Consider the following 23,977-nt stretch of genomic DNA (forward strand, 5'->3'; position numbering starts at 1 on the left):
TGCAGGACAGATTATTAAACATAAGTTTACGTAGTTGGGACAATTTGTTGAATGACACTTTGTTAATTGGACATTTACTTTTAAAGGCCAATTACATTGGTCGTGATGACAATGTTGATGTCATTGCTTGATGACGCAATTGCGAGATCCCTGATGTCATCAATATTAAGCCCTTTATACTCAATATGGGAATGCCCATATAAGGATATCTGTGTGGCTGGTTCAGACTGGGATTCTCCATGTATGGGCATAAAAGGGATTGTATGTACAGTATGATGTCAGATGTGATAGACGTCAAAGGATTTTCACATAACGAATAACTGAGTAAGCATGTTTGGGGTCTCACAGGCTGCATACCGTATCTCCATATACAGTACATGGATCTCCATATATGGGTACCAGGGGTCTCCATAATATATGGATAACTGGTCTGATATGCATCACTGGCCAGACGGACAAGACATGGCGACAAGCGACAAGAGGCGTCTTACTAGTGGAGAAGAGATCCAGTAGAACGCAGGTGTCACATTACGAAAATAGCTAGCACGACGTGTTGTGAGCTTGTAGAACAGGCTATTTCCGGCATGCAGCCGAGCATAAATCAGGCATTGTGACGCCATCGCGTCCTGCAAAGATACATTCTTAGTCGACTAAATTAACTGTAGATTTGGTCGACCAAAATGATATGATATTTAGTCAACTAAAACATTTCGGATGACCAATATGAGACTAAAACTAATTTCATTCAAAAACCCATGACTAAATCAAAATGTCCTGCTGACCTGGCCCCTCTCAAACTTGTTAAGGTTGTTTGCCCTCCTGAGGTGTCGCTCTCCCGTGTCGCCCGTCTCGCCGTAGATGTTGATGTAGACGTTGGCATCGGTGCCCGCCAGCCACATGGTGCCAGTGAACACGTGGACCTCGTACACGATCGCTGGGAGCAGTGGTGGAAAAAGGTAAAAGTAAAAGTGTCAAAACCGCATTGCGGAAACACTCCGTAAGTAAACGTCCAGAATTCAAAATGTACTTGAGTAAGAGTCAGCTTAGAAGAGTAAGTAGTTCTCATGCCATGGAGACTTGAGTTCAATAATATTTTTAGTTTTTTGTCCCATTTCTAAGATAAAAAATGTATTACAATAACCCCCATTGATTCCCAAAAGCATGTGGGTCCCCATCCGGAATCAATGGGGTTAAGTAAAAGTACTCATTAGGCAGAGTGTCACATTTCAAGTTTTCTAATGTATACAAATCTTTTGATGGTTGGGTCCATTTGGTTCCATTTGTACACTGTCAGATAGAGTTAAGAGGAGACCTTGAAATGTAAAGCAGGGGGTCTTCAACGTTTTCAGGCCAAGGACCCCTTAATTGAGAGAGAGATGAAGCAGGGTCCCCCACAACCTTTTCATATATACCATATAGTTTCATCGTTTGACAGCACAATCATCAGTGTATTTTGGATTCGTGTCAATTTGTATTTTCAGATATTTAACCACTTGAGCCGTCATTACCTAATAAACTTGACCATTCACTCTGTACTCGGTCTGCTCTTTTTCCCCTCTACACCAAACCTCTTTTCCAGAAAATAGCCGATCTGCGAGGCGTTGCGAGCTGCTATTTTTGGCTACAGTTCTCAGAATATGGACACTAGGGTTAAATGGTAAATGGTGCATTTATATAGCGCTTTTAATCCAAAGCGCTTTACATAGATTGTGCATTACATTCACCCATTCACACACACATTCATACACCGGTGGCGGAGGTAGCCATGCAAGGCACCAACCTACTCACCGGGAGCAATTAGGGGTTCAGAGTCTTGCCCAAGGACCCTTCGACATTAACTCAGGGGGAGCCCGGATTCGAACTGGGAACCCTTCGGGATTTATACCCTTCGTGCTCTAATACCAGTTTCTCTACCCCTGAGCTATGCCGCCCCTTCAAGGATTCAAGTGGTTGATATAAAAAGGATTTGGAGGGCCCCCTGTAGTAACTCTGAGGACCCCCTAGGGGTCCCGGACCCCCTGCTGAAGACCCCTGATGTGAAGGTTTGAGAAACACTGACACGTCACACAATGCTCTGCTCACCTTCCAGGTCCTCAGAGTTCTCAGGCAGCAGCTCCACCCACAGGTCCCCGTCCTCCTCGTCCCGGGCCAGCCAGCGGCCGCAGGGGAACGCCAGCGTCTCCACCACCTCGTCCAGCCCAGGTTTGGCACAAACAAAGGGTTAGATCCGTTCTCCAGCTATTATGCTGCTAAAATGCGGAGATGCCCTACCGACACAGCCTTTAAAGGAGTGTAAATCCCTATACTCTCCTCTGAAAAGTCACTTACAGGCGGCTGCAACTCAAAACTGGTAATAAAAAAACTAAGCCTATATCCTTAACTCCCCCTGACCCTTTTACTGTATATTTGCTTACTGTATACTGTATAGCAGGGGTGCCCAAAAGGTAGATCGTGATCTACCAGTAGATCACCAAGGGTGTGCAGGTAGACCACATGACATGCCTCTAAAAATATATAATTAAAATATAAAAAGAACATGTCAATATGACATCAAGAAGGGCCTGTCAGCTCCCTTCATGGCTTCTAAAGTAGGCAAACCTCCAATGCAATACTTTGTTCAAGAGTCAGTAGCATTACAAAGAACCCCAAAATCTACCACTTCCATACAGAATGGGATGAAGACATTTCCCCCAGTATTTCCCATTTATTTCCATGCAGTGCTGCTATTCAAGCCCCCCTCAGGCCCTCAGCCAAAACATTTGGGATGGGTAGATCATGTTGAGCTAGTCATTTTAAATGTAGATCTCACGTCAAAAATGTGTGGGCACCCCTGCTGTACAGCAAGGGTCTTCAACAGGGGGTCCAGGGCCCCTAGGGGGTCATCAGAGTTACTACAGGGGGTCCTCCAAATCTTTGGGTGATAGAAACTTTTTTTTATATTAACCACTTGAACCCTAGTAGTGTCCATATTCTGAGAACTTTGGCCAAAAATAGCAGATCGAGAAGCTCACAACGCCTCGCACTACGAGGCATTGTGAGCTCGTAGATCTGCTATTTTCGGCAAAGACATTTGATGTAGAGGGGAAAAAGAGCAGACTAAGTACAGAGTGAAATGTCAAGTTATGTATTGACGATTCAAGTGGTTAAATACGTATCTGAAAACACAAATTGACATGAATCCAAAATACACTGATACTCTGACTCACGCTCTGACATCACTGTGATGATGTGGTCTATGGATTTGCCGCTCTGACATCATGCTCTGACATCACTGTGATGTCAGGGGAACCACACTAACTCCCAGATATTGAGATCCCTGATGTCTTCAATATTAAGCCCATATCTAACAGGACTTCATATAATGCCCATATACTGGTATGGAGGCCTTTAGGGCGAGGTCGCTTGTCGACTTAGGCGTCTTACTGGTAGTCATAACTGTACTGTTCTGTACTATTACTATGCAAACTTCTAATAAAGCATTCAATCAATCCACCTCCTGCAGTTCCTCCACGATGACGTACTCCTCCTCCTCGTCCTTCTTCTTCTTCTTCTTGTCCTTGTCCTTCTTCTTGTCCTTCTTGGTGTCCTTCTTCACCTTGACCTGCACCATGCCCATGGTCAGCCACTTCAGCTCCACCGACTCCAGGAACCAGCCGTCGCCGATGCCGCTTCCGTCGTGGCCGATACGCATCTTGTAGATTTTCCCGACATCGAGGGCCTCGACCTGGGTTAGGAAGAGAACAGCGTTACATTTAGTCATCAGATTTATTCCTCTCATGTAGACCAGTGGTTCTCAACCTTTTCAGGCTTATGACCCCCAAAATAATAATCTTTTAACTGGGGACCGCCCCCCAACCTGAAAAATTGAGGAATTACATTTTGTATAACACGTTTCTATTGTGAAAATAGCAGATAGATGCTCACAACCCCTCGCAAACGCGAGGCGTTGTGAGCATGTAGATCGGCTATTTTCATAATTTCAGCCTCTAATATTTGACAATTTGGCCAATGTTTAACTTGTCATTTTAGAGGTATTAAAAAATCCTTAAATTGTCACATTAGAAATGTGCATATACCCACTTAAACTTTGTTGGTTTGTTTACAGTTGAGTGAGAAAACAATGTTGCACGTTAACTTAATCATCTGGGACCTCCCAAAACAATTTGGGGACCCCCACTGGGGGTCCCGACCCACAGGTTGAGAACCACAGATGTAGACTATAGATCTAAATTCAAGGACCCCCAATTTGATAGGCTTTAGCAGATCCACATAAGATTATTTTTTATCTCTGGGACCCCAATGTATACAGTAAAATCTTCAGCGTTGATCTGGGAGTGTACAAATGGAACCAAATGCATCTGTAAGGGTCCATTTCAGGCATGTGCACACACAGACATCAAAGGGGGCTTGAGCCCCCGCCCCATCTGTAAAAATGCAGCATTTATGTTGAAAGAATTGCCCTCTCTGTGTGGAAATCTCCAGTATTCACTTGATTATGCTTAGTGCTTCAATGTGGTATCAAGCACAGAAAATAGCCGACCTCCATGCAAGCTCACAACGCGCAAGCTTAGAGGTCTGCACGTGCCTGGTCCATTTGGTTCCAACTGTACACTGTCAGAGTTACAGACCTACTGCATAAGGATCACCTAGGCTAGGGGATCCCCTGGCCGCGCATTGAGAACCTAACAAAGCAAATTGACAAATAATATACATGACTTATGAGACAGACCTTGAAAATCTCAGTGGTTCCACGTTCATAGTTGTTGGAGCGGTTATAGAGGCCGATGACTTCACTTTTACCATGCTCTCCATAGATCTGACAGTAGACGTTGGCATTGGTGCCAGCACAGTGGCGGTTCCCTGTGACCACTGTCACTTCATAGTTTATCACTGGGGAAGAGTCACAGAATGACAAGGATGTCACTGTCTTGGTTCACAGGGTCTTGTGTTGCATTAGAATGAACACTGAGTTTAGTGTTCATTCAGACAGGGAGCTGGTACATCGAACTTATCAAAAATCTATATTGAAAATAATAGATTTCAGGGGACTGCCCATAAGTCAGAAATCTCATTAGTCCTACATCTCATTAGTCCGAATTTAGTTAGGGTTAGGTTTAGGCATAGTTTTACTGAGATTAGGGTTAGGGTTAGGTTTAGGCCTTTTCACCGATTTTATTTGGGGAGAACGCAGTGCAGCACCTTGTGAATCAATCTCCTTGACTATAACAAGGTAAAAACCCACATGAATTTGTTTCACTTCGATTCATAAAAAAAAAAAAACAGAATATGAAAAATTAACACCCTTCTTGATTTTCAGTCAGTCAATAAAAGACAAATAATCGATAGTTGCAGCCCTAACAGAGGGTTATTTCATTTACATAATGCTATATAAGGTCATTTACATTGCTCAACCTCCACGACCTCGCTGGGATAAATCTCAATCTCCACCTTCCCGTCCGCCTCGTCCTTACAGAGCCAGCGGTGGCTGGGGAACATGTAGCGTTTCCCGTGGAACGGCACGGTGATCTGCACGTTGTCCAGGAACCAGCCAGCACTCAGACCCTCGTTGGTGTGGCCAATAAGCATGCGATTGATCTGTGATCACAGGTGAAGTGAATGCAGTACAATTAGCCATTGTGACGTGTCATGTTTTTGTAAACCATGAGACAAACTTAGACTGACGGAACCATTGCTGTATTGACATTGACCTCTAAGGAACTATTGCTGTATTGACTTTGACCCAAAAGGACCGTCCAGGAAGAGTGCTCATGTGCGTCTTGCGGTGACACGCTTCCTAGTTTCTTCTTTTTTTTCGCACTGATTTTTTGACATTGCACTATAGTTTGTGTTGGTAGTTTCTGAGTATTTTTGCTTTGTTTAACAATGGCAGTGAGATACTTGTTTGCACTAACTAGCATTGACTGCTATGGTCTCTTTTGCAAGACACTTTATGTATATATACTTATATATTATTCGCCCCCTCTATTGATGCACCTTCTCTTTATTGGTACTGTACTGCTCTTTTTTTGTTCTTTTGTTTCTTTCCCTCTTATCTATTTTTTCTTACGTCTCTGTAACTTTGTAAATAACTGTATTCTGCTGTGCTACTACTGGACAACTGAATTTCCCCCTTGGGATAATAAAGGTATCTATCTATCTATCTATCTATCTATCTACAAATATCACATGGTTACGCATAAACATCATATATTCATTATATCTACCAACTTGTAGAGCTTGTAGATCTGCTATTTTTGGTGAACCTTCCCCAGAGATTAGGGATGCTGAGGTGGTTAAAACGTCAAGTATAAAGTTATTTTCAGTCAGATCTGATGGAAGCGGATATTTCTCTGTGACATAGCCTACCGTATCTCAGATGGTATATACGTTGTGTAATATATTGTAAGATTCTAAAAATGTACAGTGTAATTCAGGGGTGCCGTGGATGAAAAAGTTATTTACAGGGGTGACCTGAGGCAAAAAAGTTTGAAAACTCCTGATCTACACTACCAACTAGCCAATCACACAACTAGCCAATTACAACGCTTCTACACCTCTGTTGTTATGAGCTTGTAGCTGTGTTATTTTTGTTATTTGTCTAAAGGCCCATTCCCACTGGGCCAGATAACAGATAAAAAAATCTCTTTCTCCAGATATTTTTCCATTCAAAGTGGATGGTAGATACAGATACAAAAACAATCTATCACAGACATTTCTTTTATCTGTGGCAGATCTTTTTTTTCTGTATCTACCATCCACTTTGAATGGAAAAATATCTGGAGAAAGAGATTTTTTTATCTGTTATCTGGCCCAGTGGGAATGGGCCTTTACAAAGTATTGGCTATGAATTAGATTTAAGGCTATACCATTGTAATGTCATCTCCTAGTGACATGCCACGCTACTTTGATGTGTTCACTGTCCAAACATAATGTAGCCTAATAATGTAATGACAGTCCACTGCACTAAGCCTTTCCATTCAAGCATGAAACCCCAAAAACATTGTCACCATCGTCACATGATCCAGACAGACAGACAGACAGAGAGAGAGAGAGAGAGAGAGAGAGAGAGAGAGAGAGAGAAATATAGGGCATGCCTCCTGGCATGTTTATACTGTTGTGGGGAGAAGGGAACATACTTGTCCAATGTCAGCAGTCTCCGCTATGAAAGTGTCCGTCTGTCCGTCCTCGTAGTAGTTTCCCAGGTCGTTGTGTGAGACCACCAGCATCATCCTGCAGGAGTCCCCCTTGTCTCCGTACAGCTTGACGAACACCCTGGAGTCAGAGCTGGCCCCGGGGACGTCGCCCGTCTTGATCGCAATCCAATAGTTGATATCTGAAGAGAGATTCAATGACATGAATGTCATGAAGGAAGGAAGTAAAATCATTGGCATGCAGCCACCCTGTTCTCTCAAAGAAATATTCGATAGGACAGCGTTAAAACAGACCCTTAAAATAATCCGTGACCCAAGTCACATCTTGTATAAAGAATATGAGCTGCTGCCATCCGGCAGACGGTATAGATCAGCAGATGCAAAGCGAAATAGATATAAGTTTTCATTTGTTTCCGCTGTCAATCGAAGCACTCAATAAGCACATAAAAAAAAAGACGATGAATTGCTGGGGGGGGGGGGGTGGGGAATCTGTGAGCTGGACCACAGGCTGATGATATATCGCACACTGGGGTGTCATGATGGGTGTGGGATGAATTTTAGGTGTATGTATATATGTATATATGTATGTATGTATGTATAGGTCTGTGGTTTGTTTTCTGTACCTTTTGTGTCTTTTGTACGCTGTACCTCCATTGCCCAAGACAAATTTCTCTTCGGAAACAATAAAGGCTAATTCAATTCCTTTACTCACTAAAGAGGCGAAGACCGGGTCCATCTGGAACTAACTCACGGACAATCTGACCATCGTCTTCATTGCGGTCCAACCACCTGCAGAGACATGGTAACAGGTCCATTAAATGCATGAAACTATACACCGTAAAATCCAGAGGGTTCAGTTAGACTCTCTGAAGGTGTACAGAGGGGTTTCCGTTGATTAAAGGATGGGACAATGCAGTCTCTGCTCTACATGTAAAGTGTCCTGAGACAACTTGTTAATGGGCACTATTTCTAAGCTAAACGGAATTGCATTGTATTGTGAGATTGCATAGTCCATCTTATAGAAAATGTGAGAAAGGTCATGTATAACCTTCTTCTTTCATTCAAATTGTGATGACTGAAAAAAGAGAACCTGGTCTCTGGTGACAAGCAGTGGTTCCTTCCAGATGTAACCTGGCACCACGCACCACGCCGCCCAGCGAGCGCTTTAGCTCCACTTACTGGAGACCAGACAGACAGACAGACAGGGAGCTGGCTGACCACAGACAGTGTATTTAGTCCCTATTTGTAACCAGACTCTGCTCAGTCAACTCCCTAACTGCTTAAGCACCCCGGCCACTGGAGAACAACCACGGGTCAACACTCTAGAGCTGCTAGTGAAATTCATTCTCATAGTGCAGTGTTTCTTAAACCTTTAAAAATGTCAAGGTCTCCCCTTAAATCTGACAGTGTACAAATGGAACCAAATGGACCCTAATGGTTCCATTTGTACACTGTCAGAGTTACAGACTTGTATGGGTCAATTTAGACCCCCCTAAACCCACAGAGTCCTTGGAATCCACTTTGAGAAACACTGTCAGTGTGTACAGCAAGGTTATTAGAACTTTTAAACTTTAAACTTAGAATGTTTTTATCTAATTTAGTTTTGACTTTTTGTTCTCAATTTCAGTTTAGTTTTAAATAGTTTTCAAGTGGATTTGCTATTTGTCTATTTTCTAAAAGGCTTAAAACAAGTAAATCAAGTTTTAGCTGTTTATTTTTATTCCCCAACTTTTTAGCTTTATTTAAGCGCCTTTTTCTCCCCAATTTAGTCATTATGCTAACTGATTCCTCCCCACACATATTTCTGTGTTGTCACTGCTGTTGTATCCTACTGACTCAACTGCCAGTGAGGAGCCCCCACCGTAAGGACGTGGAGCCTTCGTCCTACACTCCTCCCGCCCAACACTCCCCGCTGACAGGTGCCGCCCCAGCCTGTAGGACTACGTGCAGTGACATATTATCACCCTCCCGGTCCGGCTTCCCTTCCCCCGAAACACAGGCCAATTGAGTTTGCGTATAGACGCCCGACAAAGCCGGATGCGCCGCGGTGGATTCGAACCCACAATCTGCACTGGTGGGCAGGTGGGTACTTTACCACTGTGCCACCCGAGCGCCCCGTTTTTTATAATAGGGTGTATGTACTTGTCATGTCATAAAAAGGTATTGTGTAATAAAAACCTAACAAAACATCAGATCATTGGTAGGCTTCATATCCACCCACAATACTAGATTTATGTATGAAATGAATTGACCAAGTCCAAGCTTATAAAGTAAAATGTTGTCATTACTATTGTACTTTTATGTATGTTTTATAGTTAGTTTTTATGTTTTTATTTAATATAATAACCTTGGTGTACAGTACAGAAAACAAAATAGAATACAATAGGCCCACTGTATATAACTGCAGGGGTGACTTTGACCTATTACTGTACATGATATTTTAACAGTATTGCATTGCACAGCAGATTATGATAGCTGATGATGATTCATATTCCTCTTATAAAGCAATACAACGAGCATGCCACTAATTGTTTCGTCTTCACATGTTATGAAATATTGCCTTTCCTGTCGCAAGGGAACACAATGGCTGCAGACTCTGGCTGGCCCTCTTCCCTGACCATCACCTTGTCCAGGTACCAACCACAGCCTCCCCCGCGACCGTCGTGGCCCACGCGAACCCTGCGCACCTGGCCCAGAATCACCGCCTCGATCAGGAACTCATCATGCTGCAAGAAAACACAATGAAGTCATGTTAAAGGACAACTCCGCCCTAAATAACATCTAGGTTCATGTTCCTACTTATATTGATCCCAAATGACTGTCCATGGGGTCTATTAGGCAGGAATGCCCCTGTTGTCCAGTTTCCCCAGCAGAACCCAGCAGCCCTCATAGCATAGAGTTGAGCCTATAAGACTATTGCTTTTACTCTATTTGTTGCGGTCAAAAGTGTGTTTTTTTCTTTTATCAATCTCTTATTAGTTGTCATTACACTGTCCCACACGAGCTGCCACATTCTGCTAATTAGATGTTATGCTGTTATGTGTTTTGCCAAGTCCCGGAAAAGACTAGCTGTGATTGGCCAGTACAGTCACTTTGATTGGCAGTTGTGCCACATGCTCACCCCAAAACATGATTATGAGGCTCTTGGCGGCTTGTGTGGGACAACCAAGACATGGATTTGTTTGTAATGACAACTAGTAACTACTTTGACTATTTGTCAAAAGTAACACTTTTGACAAATAGCATAAAAATGATGGGCTTAAAGGCTCATTTAAGCTATGCCTATGAGGGCTGCTAGGTTATGCTGGGGAAACAGGAATTTCCCATGGACAGTAATTTGGGATCAATATAATTAGGAAAATGAGCCTAGATGTTGTTTAGGGCGGAGTTGTCCTTTAAAATTTAGGCCTAGAATTATTGAACGCTTTAACCAGTGAAAAATAGCAGATATACGTACAAGCTCACGTGGCCAAATAAATATCATTTTGGGGGTCCTTCACATGAAAAGGTTTGAGAACCACTGACATAATAGTCTCTCATGAACAGACTAACTGAGCTCCAGTTAAGTGAAAAGGACCTTTTCTTTGACGATGGCTGGCCAGATTGCTGACATAGAAACATAGGTTTTTCAATAAATCTTAGAAGGATTCAAAAGACACTTATAGAATTGGGTCAAAATTAAAATTTTCACGATTTAAAAAAAATAGCAGATCTATACAAGCTCGCAACGCGGCACTCGGTGCCGCGCTGTGAGCTTGTATATCTGCTATTTTTCAATAGTTAAAGCATAAAATAATGATACACAATAATGTGTACCCGTTCTGAATGGGTTAAGTTCAGATGCAGGTTCCAATTTCAACCTGGCATCCCTGTTCTGGGAAAGTCAGGTCCACCTTCTCAGACATTATAAAATTATATTCATCATCAAAGTAATGAAAATTATTGTATTTATTTCCAGGGTTCCCACACATTTTTACCAATTAATTCCCAAAACTTTTTCAAAACTTTTCCAGAATATTTAACCCAATTTCCAGGACTATATAACAATAATTCAGCTCAATAACAGGTTGCATACTCCAATGCTCAATGCCCAAAGACAGGTTCAGTCAGATAACTCACGATAAGGATTGATACAATGTTTATTATTATTATGAATGAGTAATGCAAGTGTGTATATGTCACATTTATTTTGGCGTCAGGCTCTGCTCTCCCTGCTCAGCGCAGCACAGAAGAACATCAATAACCATTAGGAGCAGGGAGATATAAATATATATAAACACCCCCCATGGGGAACAGAATTAGCAGCAGAGCCTACTGGTGGTGCTGGGGAGGCGGTGGGGGCAAGCAAGCCAGCAGCCAATCAGCAAGGCAGGAGGAAGAGACAACTGAGCAGGCTTTAAGGCTCCATCCATTAGTGTATGCCAGTGGTTCTCAACCTTTTCAGGACGTGACCCCCGAAATAATCATGTTTTAACTGGGGACCCGGCACCCTGACGAGCACTAAGAGTTGAGGAATTTTGTATAACACTGTTCTATTGTGTTCCGTGGCGTTGTGAGCATATAGATCTGCTATTTTCACAATTTCTGCCTCTAATATTTGACAATTTGGCCCATGTTTAATTTGTAATTTCAGAGGTATTAACAAAATCAATAACAAAAGACCTTCCAGGACCCTTGATGAATTCCAAAACGTTTCCAGTACTGGAATAATATTTTTCTAATTTCAAACTATTTCCAGGAATTTCATGACTGTGGGAACCCTGTATTTCTCTCATAAGTCAGGTACTCACATTGCCCTTTTCAAACTTGTTGGCGTTGTTTTTGCTCATGAACATGAGTCGGTCCCCCGTGTCACCCAGGTCACCGATGACATTGAGGAAGACGCTGGCGTCGGTGCCACTCCCACTGATGGTGCCGGTGCAGATGGTGACGCGATACTTTATCACTGAGACGGATGGAAGCAGAGAAGAACTCTTCTGAACATTCTGTATGGCATAAAATGTCATGACACATGCTACTGTGTATCACATGAAGCGCCATTTCCCGTCCCAAGGTTGCAACTGGAGCCAAAATCTATGGACCGTAAATCTAACATTTTCTAGTAGTGACTAGGGCATTCATCAACTATTCGAATATTCGAATATCAAAGTCACTATTCGATGTTTTTCACCGAAGTCGAATATTCGCATATTTTGATTTTTTTTATTGTATTCTCTATAGTTTATAAAGCTTGGCTAGATAGGAAGTCATAAGAATGAGTTGTCAATGCCCCTGGTGAATTAATTTGTTAATGCTCTATACCAGGGCTTCTCAAACCTTTTTAGGCCGTGACCCCCAAAATAAACATATTTGAACTGGGGACCCCCACCCGGACAAGCACTTGGAATTGTATGTATTAACACACACACACACACACACACACACACACACACACACACACACTCTCACACACACACACACACACACACACACACACACACACACACACACACACACACACACCCCACCACCCTGACGAGGCATATACATTTTGTATAACACGGTTCTATTGTGAAAATAGCAGATCTACATGCTCACAACGCCTCGCAGATCGTCTATTTTCACAATTGCTGCCTCTGATATCTGACAATTTGGCCAATGTTTAATTAGTAATTTTATAGGTATTAAAAAGTCCTTAAATTGTCACTTTAGAAATGTGCAGATACCCTCCATACACTTAAACTGTATTATTGGTTTGTTTACTGTTGAGTGAGAAAACAATGTTTCTCATTGAGTTAGTCATCTGGGGACCCCCCAAAATAATTTGGGGACCCTTGGGTATGACTTGAACAGGGAGTGAACCTCAACCTCCCTAGTCTCAGGACGGACACTCTAACCACAAGACCACTGAACTGGATCATCATTAGCAGAGGATGCTTTCTGGAGTCATTAGACACAATAAGCCTGTTTCCAGTTTAAATATTCATCACTCTGTGTGTGTGTGTGTGTGTGTGTGTGTGTGTGTGTGTGTGTGTGTGTGTGTGTGTGTGTGTGTGTGTGTGTGTGTGTGTGTGTGTGTGTGTGTGTGTGTGTGTGTGTGTGTGTGTGTGTGTGTGTGTGTGTGTGTGTGTGTGTGTGTGTGTGTGTGTGTGTGTGTGTGTGCGTGCGTGTCCGCGTGTGTGCATGTATGTGTGTGAGTGTGTGTGTGAGGGTGTGCTTGGGTATCATGACTTGTATGACTTGGCTCACGTATCTTTATGCAATCTGCTTCTATGCCTGTGTTACTATGACAACCACCTCACTGTCATATCCTTGTTTGCACCCACAAACATCCCCCCTCTTTTTTTTTGGCACACAAACAAAGTTGACTGTGTCAATATGTGTGCGCACGTGTGCGTGCACGCGTGTATGAATCAGGGGTCATCGTGTGGTCGCCATCGCGTGGTCATCGCCATGTTGGCTTGTGGTGGACCTTTTTGTAAAGAATCCATTTTTGCCACAGGACATACAAAATGAGTAGACAATAATGACCAGAAACACATAAAGAGCTGGCCCTGAATGACCATAACGGGTCTGTAAAAGTAATTTGCCACGCCAAAATGTATCACGTCGCATTCCTAAGACAAAAGAATTATGGGGACCCAAATGCATTTGGGTTTCCATCCGGAATCAATGGGGGTACATTTATTGTAATCAAATTGTTGTCTTAGGAATGCGACTAAAACAAAAAAATATTATTGAACTCATAGTCTCCATGGGGTGAGTAATCAAAAGAAAAAAAGTCATTTTGGGGTGTGTGTGTGTGTGTGTGTGTGTGTGTGTGTGTGTGTGTGCGTGTGTGCGTGCGTGCGTGCGTGCGTGCGTGCGTGCGTGCGTGCGTGCGTGCGTGCGTGCGTCTCACAAGGCAGAGGCTCGGGGATGAGGTCCCCGGTGGCCGGCAGCTCTCTGATGATCTCGTTGTCGTCCTCGTTGACGTCCAGCCAGCGTCCACACTGGAAGTCGTACTTCTCCCTGGTCAGCGTCTTCACCAGCGTGGCCTGAGGAAGAGCAACACAGAGTAAGATAAGACCCGGAATTATTTTATACTTTAGCTATTGAATAAGAAAAAAATATTTAATTGGGAATCACAAGGTTTCGGTCGTTTTTAGACCTTCATCAGTCTATCAAAATAAGACCGAAATGTTGTGATTCCCAATCAAATCTTTTTTGCATTTGAAGACGGTGTGCGTGGACTTTTTTCTTATTCAGTTTACCGGACCATTGTTTGGTCTCTCCTCGACGCACCTGTCGCTTTTTTTAGGTGTGCAAGAGTCTTTCGTCTCACACTTTAGCTATTGAAAAATAGCAGAAATACAAGCTCGCAGGACGGCACCGAGTGCCACCCTGCGAGCTTGTAGATCTGCTATTTTTGAAAAATCTTTCAAATCTTTAGTTTTAATATATATTTTTCAAAGCAAACTTTTGTGACTCAAATCTCCGCTTCTGGGGGGTCCCTGGAACAACACATTTTGAGATGGGGGTCCGCGGCCAAATATATGTGATTTTGGGGGGTCCAAAAGTTTGAGAACCAAAGAATTTTAGAAGAAGGTTTTAGACGGCATTTATAGAAAAGGGTCACACATTTTATCGTTTTTTCAAAAATAGCAGATCTACAAGCTCAGCACAGTAATATAGTGGCTGATATAGGGAAATGACTGCTAAAATAAAAGCTTTTACCTAGTTTCCCTTTAACATCCCATTTAAAGCCTTGCTGTACTGTATATTGACAGATATAACCAAGCACTGGATCTCACCCTTGCAAAATGCCAGCCAGCAAATGGACTCCTCTTCTCATGCCAGATTCTTAGTTTTGTCAGCCTTCCTACGTCTGGCATTTCAATCTATTTAGAATAACAGGATGAAAGTAAATATTGTGAAACAGATTTATGATGATATAGTTGTATATTATTTTAGGAAATATTAAAGTAATATGCACTAGGGACCCCTAGAGGAGAACTTTAGCCAAAAATAGCAGATCTACAAGCGTTCAACGCCTCGCAGCGAGACGTTGTGAGCTTGTAGACCGGGGAAAAGAGCAGACTAAGACGTTTTTTAAGTATTGATGGTTCAAGTGGTTAAAAACAAATTGACATGATTCCAAAATACACTGATGATTGTGCTGTCAAAGGATGAAACTATATGGAATCTATTAACAGGTTGTGGGGGTCCTTGCTTCATCTCACTCTCAACTAAGGGGACCTTGGACTGAAAACGACACCTGCACCATGGTTATTACGTGTGGAAGGTGACTTCCTTCTTACCATGAACTTGTCCAACTGACCCTGTTCAAAGCTGTCCGATTTGCTGTCCAGTTTGATCTCGTCAGACTTGCCCTGCTCCCCGTAGATCTGAACGAACACGATGGCGTCGGTTCCTGCCCCCTTCTCGTCTGTGGTCCAGATCCACAGAGACCAGGGGAACTCTGGGGGGAAGGAGGAGGCACAGCACTGTAAATGGTAAATGGTGCATTTATATAGCGCTTTTATCCAAGGCGCTTTACATAGATTGTGCATTACCATTCACCCGTTCACGCACACATTCATACACCGGTGGCGGAGGAAACCATGCAGCTCATCGGGAGCAACTAGGGGTTCAGAGTCTTGCCCAGATTCGAACTGGGAACGCTTCGGGAACCCTTCGTGCTCTAGTAACCGTTTCTCTACCCCTGAGCTATGCCGCCACTGTACATCTGAGCTTTCAGAAATGATCTTTACCGTAAAGCCACTGCCTATAGCACCTACACCCGAGTGTTGGTGTAGGTATAGGCTTAGAAGACCCACGGTTGATAACAAAGCAGACCTCTTGCTCACTGGCTGTGATTGTCAAACATTTTAATTTCAAAAAGCCCCAGTTTGTTATGCATTAGACCACGGCCCCATCATTTTATATGTTTTAACTTTGGGAGCCCAAACTACACTGTCAAATCCTCAGTGCGGTCCAGTTGTACTCCTTGAAATTCCCAGACCCAATGTTGAGACTGCCTTAGGCCCGCAGTGGTTCCCAACACTTGAACTGCTGGTGCAAAAGGAGAAGGAGTAGATCACTCACGCTTGAGTTTCTTCTGTCTGAGAGAAACCATCTCGTAGAGCTCCCTCTCAATGAGTCCGTCGCCTTCGTCCTCGTCCAGCCACATTCCACAGGGAAACGTCTGCTCGATGCCCGTGAACGGACAGTATACGGTCACCTGGCGTGATGGGAACAATGACACGTTCAAATAGTGTTCAGTTCTAATCGGTATAGGTTCTGGCTCGGAGTCGTAACCATATCGTCAATGTCGGGCAGAAACCATGTAAGTTTCAAATTTGTTACGTTAAGTAAAGCCCTTCCTCATCGTAAAAGACTGTCAAAAATAGCAGATCTACAAGCACACAACGCCTGCATCGGCTGCAGTATTTTCACTATTTTAAATCATTTTTAATATGATAAACACAAAACGAACGGTTTTGGACATACAGGGTTTCCACCCGACATTGACGATATTCAATCGTCTTAAGCATTTGTTTCCAGTTCAGGTTGATTATTGATTTGTCATCTCAGAAGCAGATTGGGAGAGCTAGTGTAGGCCTACAACCTGGGTGACGACATGAGGTCACCACTGGGTCCATTGTTGTCCTCAGTGGGTTGAACAATGGCTCTGAACTTGCACATGTGCATATAGGCATATGAATAGCGAGGAAGCTAAATGTACGCTTTTCCCAAATTTAAGCTGTTTATTAAAACATGTGTGCAGTGTCACTCAGAGAGAGAGAGAGAGAGATGGCTCAATGGTGCAATAAAGCAGCAAGCAGCACCCAGCTTGACTGCGTGTGGTCAATTAAGACCACAAAACTGCCTCATGAATTGTGTCAGCAACAACCACCCACAATAGCGCTCAGCGTGCTACAGTGATAACAACCAATATTGGCAGACTGGGACTTTTATACACTTATAGTGGCTCTTAGCATCGTGTAGATGCATGGTGTGGCACGTATCCCAGAATATGGACTATAGTTACAGTAAATTATAATGTTTACCCCTGGGCTTCTGATCTATACTGTAACAAATTCACATTATATTGGCTAACCTATAAAGCCTAATTTATACTGTATACATCAGGGCAACCGTAGGCACAGGTGCCAACATTGGCACAGGGGAGGGTGATCACTGGCACACTGGCAGAAGTGTGTGAGAGAGAGGATTTTTATACATTTTAAAATCAAATCTTTAAAAAAAAACAATTGGTCAATTAAATTAAGTCTATATAAGTCTATATAACAATGTCCTGCCAATCAAAATATGTCAGAATGTTTGATGGCGTGTCATTCAAATTTATGTTGACATGGCACACGGACGATCTAGAAAATAAAAACAAGGCACTTTGTTTTCAAAAAAGGTTGCTGACCCCTGGTATACATACAGTACTTCATCAATCGTGTCGCTTGGCAAAAAGGCTGTAGATCTGCTATTTTCTGTGAGTGATATGCTTGATTTAATATGATAATCTTAATAACCAGTAAGACTCCCTAATCGGGAGATAAGCGACCGTTGGTCGCTTATCTCCACAAATAGGGCAAAAAATTGTTTTTCCAAAATCTTCCTGATCCATGTTGATGACATGAGTGTAGACATACTATGTAGTGATTTTCGTGATTTTAGGGCAAAATCTGTAGGAGCAGTGTGCAAAAATGTGTTTTATATGGGACAGATTCATGTTGATGGGATGAGTGTAGACATACTGTGTAGCGATTTGCGTGATTTTAGGGCAAAAATTGTAGGAACAGTGGCCAAAAAATTTGTTTTAAAAATCGGCCTGAAGGTGGCGCAATATGGGACAGATCCAAGTTGATGAAATGAGTGTAGACATACTGTGTACCAATTTGCGTGATTTTAGGGCAAAAATTGGAGGAGCAGTGTCCAAAAAATTGTTTTGCAAGAATGGGCCTCATGGTGGTGCTAGAAGAGGGCCATGTGAGAAATGAGGGGTGGGGTCTCCGCGTTGCCTTGGCGGACGAATAGGTACCGGCCCCGGCTGTCCCGGACGCTCCTAGCCCGAGTTACGGCATTTTATGTGAGCTGCAGTGGAGGGGGTCCTCCACTGGGGGCGTCACCACTTTTGCATCCGTTCTGGAGCAGCAGGAGTGGGTGGTCCCCGGGAATTCCCAGTGAGCAGCCCCGTTGGGATGGTCATTTGGTCATTTTTGCACATTTGGTCATTTTTTACACCTGGGGGTCCCTGGAGCTCCGGAGGTTGTAGTTTGGCAGGTAAGGAGTGTGTGTGCAAAATTTGGCATGGATCGGGGCAACGGTTGCGGAGATATGAGCAGGGAAAAAGTGTGACGTGTGACGTGTGACAGACAGACAGCCGGTGGAGGTTTTGGTAGTAAATGCGACCTCCGGTCGCAACAATATCTCCGATTTATATGAACTCATGTTTGTGAAATTAAAACCCATTTAGAACGGGTACACATTATTGTGTATCATTATTTTATGCTTTAACTATTGAAAAATAGCAGATATACAAGCTCACAGCGCGGCTGCGAGCTTGTAGATCTGCTATTTTTGAAAAATCATGAAAATTAGAATTTTGACCTGATTCTATAAGTGTCTTTTGAATCCTTTTAAGGTTTTTTTTAAAAAACCTATGTTTCTATGTCAGCAATCTGGCTAGCCATCGTCAAAGAAAAGGTCCTTAAAATTTTCACTTAACTGGAGCTCAGTTAGTCTGCTCTTGAGAGACTACTATGTCAGTGGTTCTCAAACCTTTTCATGTGAAGGACCCCCAAAATGATATTTATTTGGCCACGGACCCCCATCTCAAAATATCTAGTTCCAGGGACCCCCCAGAAGCAAAATTTGAGTTACAAACGTTCGCTTTGAAAATACATACATTCAAAGATTTGCGCACATTTTCACGACTTTTTCAAAAATAGCAGATCTACAAGCTCGCAGCGCGGCACTCGGTGCCGCGCTGTGAGCTTGTATATGTGCTATTTTTCACTGGTCAAAGCATTCAATAAGCGTGTGGGACATGCAGTACCATTTCACAGTACCACCCGGCGCCAATGGCAGCGTTGTCGTGTCCGATGGTCACCCTGCTGAGAGGGCTGATGAGCTCGCAGATCTCCACGTTGAAGATGTCGATCAGGGAGCGCTCAAAGCCAAACATTCCTCCCTCCAGGAAGATCTTGCCGCTGTTCTGCTGGCCCTTGGTGCCGTGCATCACCATGTGGATCTTGGAGTTGGTGCCTGCACCTCGCACGTCACCCGTCATCACCGAGATATAGTAAACTATCCCTATAGGAACAAACAGACATTCATCATCATTATCAATGCAACAGTGAGTTATTGATAATCTTACCTGTGTGTGGGTAGGCCTATCACCGGAGTCAGAAGGAAACCTTGCATGTCCAAAACTGTTCCTTTTCAGGTAATGGAAATACAAGCCAGTGTTCTAATAGATCCAATATATCACAAGCTCTTATACTGTAACAACCCTGCAAGAGCTCTCTCTTGGCATTGCGAGTTGCTTGCCTTGTCTGCTGAGTTGGGGGGCAGAGGTTTGTCTCCCGTTGGGGGCGAACTTCCCCACTTACTGTAGTCTGCTAAACACCAGTAAGACTCCCTAATCGGGAGATAAGCAACCGTAGGTGGCGCTAGAAGATGGCCATGTGAGAAATGAGGGGTGGGGTCTCCGCGTTGCCTTGGCGGACGAATAGGTACTGGCCCCGGCTCTCCCAGCCCGAGTTACAGCATTTTATGTGAGCTGCAGTGGAGGGGGTCCTCCACTGGGGGCGCCACCACTTTTGCATCCGTTCTGGAGCACCAGGAGTGGGTGGTCCCCGGGAATTCCCCGTGAGCAGCCCCGTTGGGGTGGTCATTTGGTCATTTTTGCACATTTGGTAATCTTTTACACCTGGGGGTCCCCCAGGGACCTGGGGGTCCCTGAAGCTCCGGGGGTCCTTGGAGGTTGTAGTTTGGCAGGTAAAGTGTGTGTGTGTGTGTGCAAAATTTGGCATGGATGGGGGCAACGGTTGTGGAGATATGAGCAGGGCAAAAGTGTGACGTGTGTGACGTGTGTGACGTGTGTCACACACGTCACACACGTCACACGGTCGCAATTACAATACTTTAACATATTACTCAGTGATGTGAGTTGTTCTTACCCATGGGTGATCCTGTCCCCACCAATACGTCTCTCTGTATTTTCCCATCACCCTCATCCAGGGCAAACCAGCGGTTAACGGGGAACTCATAGATCTCCTTGTTCCCCATGTCATCAATTATCACCTGGACATTTGATTGAAGACTTTATTAGAAGTTTGCATAGGAAAAGGTACAGTTTCATGACGGTACAGTTCACTGGTACAAGGTCTACTAAAAGGAGATCCATGAAAAGACTAAGGTTATTTCCACTGGAAACCATTGAAGTATCTCATATAACATTGAATGACAGACAAATAGAACACAGTACTATGCAGTAGATATGTAAAGAAAAACAAAAAAGAAGACAGTAAGTCTAAACAAACAGTATATACAAAGAAGGGGCAGGGGAGGGTAGGGTTGGGCTAGGTTCATTTTTTACCAGTTGCGAACGGCTGCTGCCTGTAAGTGGTTTTTCAGGGCAATTTTAAAGGATGCTAGTGATCCACACTCCTTTATGGCCTTCGGTAAGGCTTTCCACATTTTGGTGGTATAGCAGAAAAAAGAGTTTGACCCTTTGTTGGTTTTGACTCTGGGTTGAAAGTGATCTGTGGCGCTGCCTCTGGTGTTGTAATTATGGACATCCTTAATGTTTATAAAGTATTTTGACAGGTACTTGGGTATCATAGTGGTGTAGTGTATCTTGTACACCAGGCCCATTGCAAGTTGCTGTACTCTGTCATCTACTCTGAGCCACCCCACTCTTAACTGGTGAGTAGCGGTGAGGTGAGTCTGATAGGGAAGTTTAAGCAGGACCCTAATTAGTTTATTTTGGGCTGTTTGGAGTTTAGTTTTCAGGGCTTGTGGGGCGTCACACAGACACATGATGAGACCAGTCATCCTTAACCATTTTAATTACAAGGACCCCCAATTTGATATGCATTGCATTCAGTCACGATCATCCATTTGATAGGTCTTTTGTTTGTTTGTTTTATCTTTTTGGGACCCCAATCTACACTGTACAATGCTCAGAGAATTAACATACTCATAGACAGTCATAAGGTGAGTGAGTGAGAGAGTGATTGACTACCAGCTGGTGTGAGTGGTGACTGAGTGGTGTCTGAATGTGAGTGGTTGGCTACTAGCTGGCCTCTGCTAGTGATTGGCTCCTGTAACCAGGCTGTGGACTATAAAGCTGGCTGTCGCCATTCTTTAGATGTCTTTCCCCAGAGTAGCCGCCGACCACACCAGTCTGTGCTTATTCAGTGGTTTACATTGGCCAGTGTTGGAGGAAACAACGTCTTATGCACACCTGATCGGCTCAGAGACAGGTGCGTAGGCATGGGATCAGGCGTAGAGAATGAAATAAAATTACCCTCACACCGTCTGCACTTGCACTGAACACTGAACACTTTTATTTAAGCCAGTGGTTCTCAAACCTTTTCACGTCAAGGACCCTCAAATTGACCCTTATAAGCCTGCGGACCCCCATTTTAAAAGATACGCCAGGGACCCCCATAAGAGAAGATCTTTGGGGCTCTAGCAGTGATTATCAACCATTTTAATTTCAAGGACCCCCAGTTTGACATTTATTTATATGTACCCCCAATTAACGTCAATTCTATCTCTGGTACCCCAATTTATATTGTAAAATCAATGTTAATTTAACTCTGAGAGTCTACAAATGGAACCAAATGGACCCGTTAGTGTCCATTTGGTTCCATTTGAACTCTCTGAGTTAGTTACAGACCCGTAGGGTGCATTGGTATCTGACTATCTAACATTTAGCTGGGGACCCCCTGGAACTCCCTCAAGGACCCCTGGGGATCCCCGGACCCCACTTTGAGAACCAATGATTTAAGCAACACACGTAACGTGTTTCTGTTACATAGACCTTCTTCGGGCAATCAGATGGGCCAGTGTTAACATGGATAGGGGTGGGTGGTCTATTCTTTCCTTCTTATTTGTTCGTTCGTGTTTTTTCTTTAGTCAAGAGTAGGTTAGATCCATGTACTTGTATTTGTGTTAATGGGAAGCATAGGATTGCCCATCCTGAGGTAATTCACCCATGTTTTCCTCTTCACTAATGAATGTCTCTTTTGGATTTTAAACTGGTGTTGCACCTGGTGACCGATAGACCTGGTCGTAACATGCAGCAGTAGTACCTTATCCAGACACCAGCCAGCTGATGAGCCTTTATTGTCGTGGCCAACGGTTATTTTCCGGAGCCCCCCAAGATTTGGTGCTTCTATCGTAAACTTGTCCTCCGTTGCGCGTTCAAAGTTGTCCTTGTCACTGGCCAGCCGTCTCTCTCCTTGAGTGTGCAATGAAGTTACACTATTTTTATGTTATGAATCACCAACAGTATTCGTAAATTCAGTCAAAACACTAAAGACCTACCTGAGTAAAAGAAAATTAAGCTGTTTCGATGTAGCTTATCTGAAGGCAAACTATAAGCTCACAACTGGCCATCAGCTTGTAGATATGCTATTTTCGGAGCACAATGTCGTCGTACGATGAAGAATAAATCTTTAAACACTAATTCATGTGAAGAATGATAGCCAGGACTCAATAATCTGTCCATTCAGGCACTTTTCATTTATTTAGGCAACAGGACCAAGACGGATGAGTTTACTACAAAGCCTTCCTCAGTGTAGAAGGCTTGTAGCCGAAACGGCGGAACGCATCCATCTTGGTCATGTTGGCAACGGCCCCACCGACCCAATGGTTAATCCAGCCCTGCGAAACGCATCGATCTTGGTCATGTTGCCTGCTTCAATAAATAAATGAAAAGTGCCTGAATGGACAGAACGTGAGTGCTGGCTATCATTCTTCACATTATTCACTTTTGGAGCCGTGCTGCACCTGGCTTTTATATTGCGTTTTTGCTCGCGTTCATTCTTTCAACACCACTACTCTAATTCACCTGTGTCTCCATTCTCTCCAAAGATGTTCAGGTAAACGTTGGCATCCGTACCGCTGCCCTTCTGGTCGGAAGTGAACACACTCACAATGTATTTATTTGCTGCGAAAAGACAAAACAAAGCAAACACAAACATACGGCAGGAGGTTAAGACATGGGCACAGATTTCTTTGTTTTTGATCACAGATTGTCCCTGAGGTGTAATGCAAGACTGGCATGCAAATAAGCAGTTGTGGATAGTAAACTAAGTACATTTTACTGAAGTACTGTACTTAAGTCAAATTTTGTCAAGGTGTGTCCCTGAGCAAGACTCCTAATTGCTCCCTGAGCGCCGTAGAACCCAATGGCTGCTCCTAGTTGTTATAGGATGGGTAAATGCAGATAGTCGGGGACCCACAAGCCCAAAAGCTCAAGGAATAGGGTACTTTTTATTTCTGTTTTATCTATTAGTTTGGTAATTAAGGTCCACAGAATGAGAGGGCTGCTCTGCTGGAAACATCGCGAAAAAAAGTTATGGCCATTTGTATATTCACTGTCCCACTAGAAATACAAAAAAAAATGCTTGCAATGGATTCAGAATCATGAAGATCCCCTAATTTGACCCCTCACATGCTACTTAAAGCAGATTTCTTTTTCTGTTTTTAGTCTTGTCGATGGGACAGGAAATATACAAAATTAATGGCCATAACTTTTTTTTGCAATGTTTCCGGCAGAGCAGGCCTCTCATTCTGTGGACCTTAATGACCAAACTAATAGATAAAATAGA

General features: G+C 43.4%; 1 protein-coding gene across 1 annotated transcript in view; it reads right to left on the reverse strand.

Annotated features, from left to right (window-relative positions):
* The window catches only part of loxhd1a (lipoxygenase homology PLAT domains 1a), a gene marked incomplete at both ends in the record, with an annotated part of 86,418 nt that overhangs the window by 42,964 nt on the left and 19,477 nt on the right, over nucleotides 1–23,977 (reverse strand). Inside the window, 17 exons of the mRNA XM_080743585.1 lie at nucleotides 783–934; nucleotides 2,083–2,188; nucleotides 3,494–3,724; nucleotides 4,730–4,890; nucleotides 5,403–5,595; nucleotides 7,137–7,333; nucleotides 7,864–7,940; nucleotides 9,717–9,877; nucleotides 11,942–12,096; nucleotides 14,032–14,167; nucleotides 14,924–15,010; nucleotides 15,431–15,591; nucleotides 16,218–16,353; nucleotides 19,186–19,442; nucleotides 20,312–20,435; nucleotides 22,454–22,602; nucleotides 23,215–23,313. Of these exons, the coding sequence (XP_080599711.1) occupies nucleotides 783–934; nucleotides 2,083–2,188; nucleotides 3,494–3,724; nucleotides 4,730–4,890; nucleotides 5,403–5,595; nucleotides 7,137–7,333; nucleotides 7,864–7,940; nucleotides 9,717–9,877; nucleotides 11,942–12,096; nucleotides 14,032–14,167; nucleotides 14,924–15,010; nucleotides 15,431–15,591; nucleotides 16,218–16,353; nucleotides 19,186–19,442; nucleotides 20,312–20,435; nucleotides 22,454–22,602; nucleotides 23,215–23,313 (2,582 nt within the window). The remainder of the gene's footprint in view (nucleotides 1–782; nucleotides 935–2,082; nucleotides 2,189–3,493; nucleotides 3,725–4,729; nucleotides 4,891–5,402; nucleotides 5,596–7,136; nucleotides 7,334–7,863; nucleotides 7,941–9,716; nucleotides 9,878–11,941; nucleotides 12,097–14,031; nucleotides 14,168–14,923; nucleotides 15,011–15,430; nucleotides 15,592–16,217; nucleotides 16,354–19,185; nucleotides 19,443–20,311; nucleotides 20,436–22,453; nucleotides 22,603–23,214; nucleotides 23,314–23,977) is intronic.

Source organism: Nannobrachium achirus (genome assembly GCF_963921795.1).
Source record: "Nannobrachium achirus genome assembly, chromosome: 15".
Classification (NCBI taxonomy): domain Eukaryota; kingdom Metazoa; phylum Chordata; class Actinopteri; order Myctophiformes; family Myctophidae; genus Nannobrachium; species Nannobrachium achirus.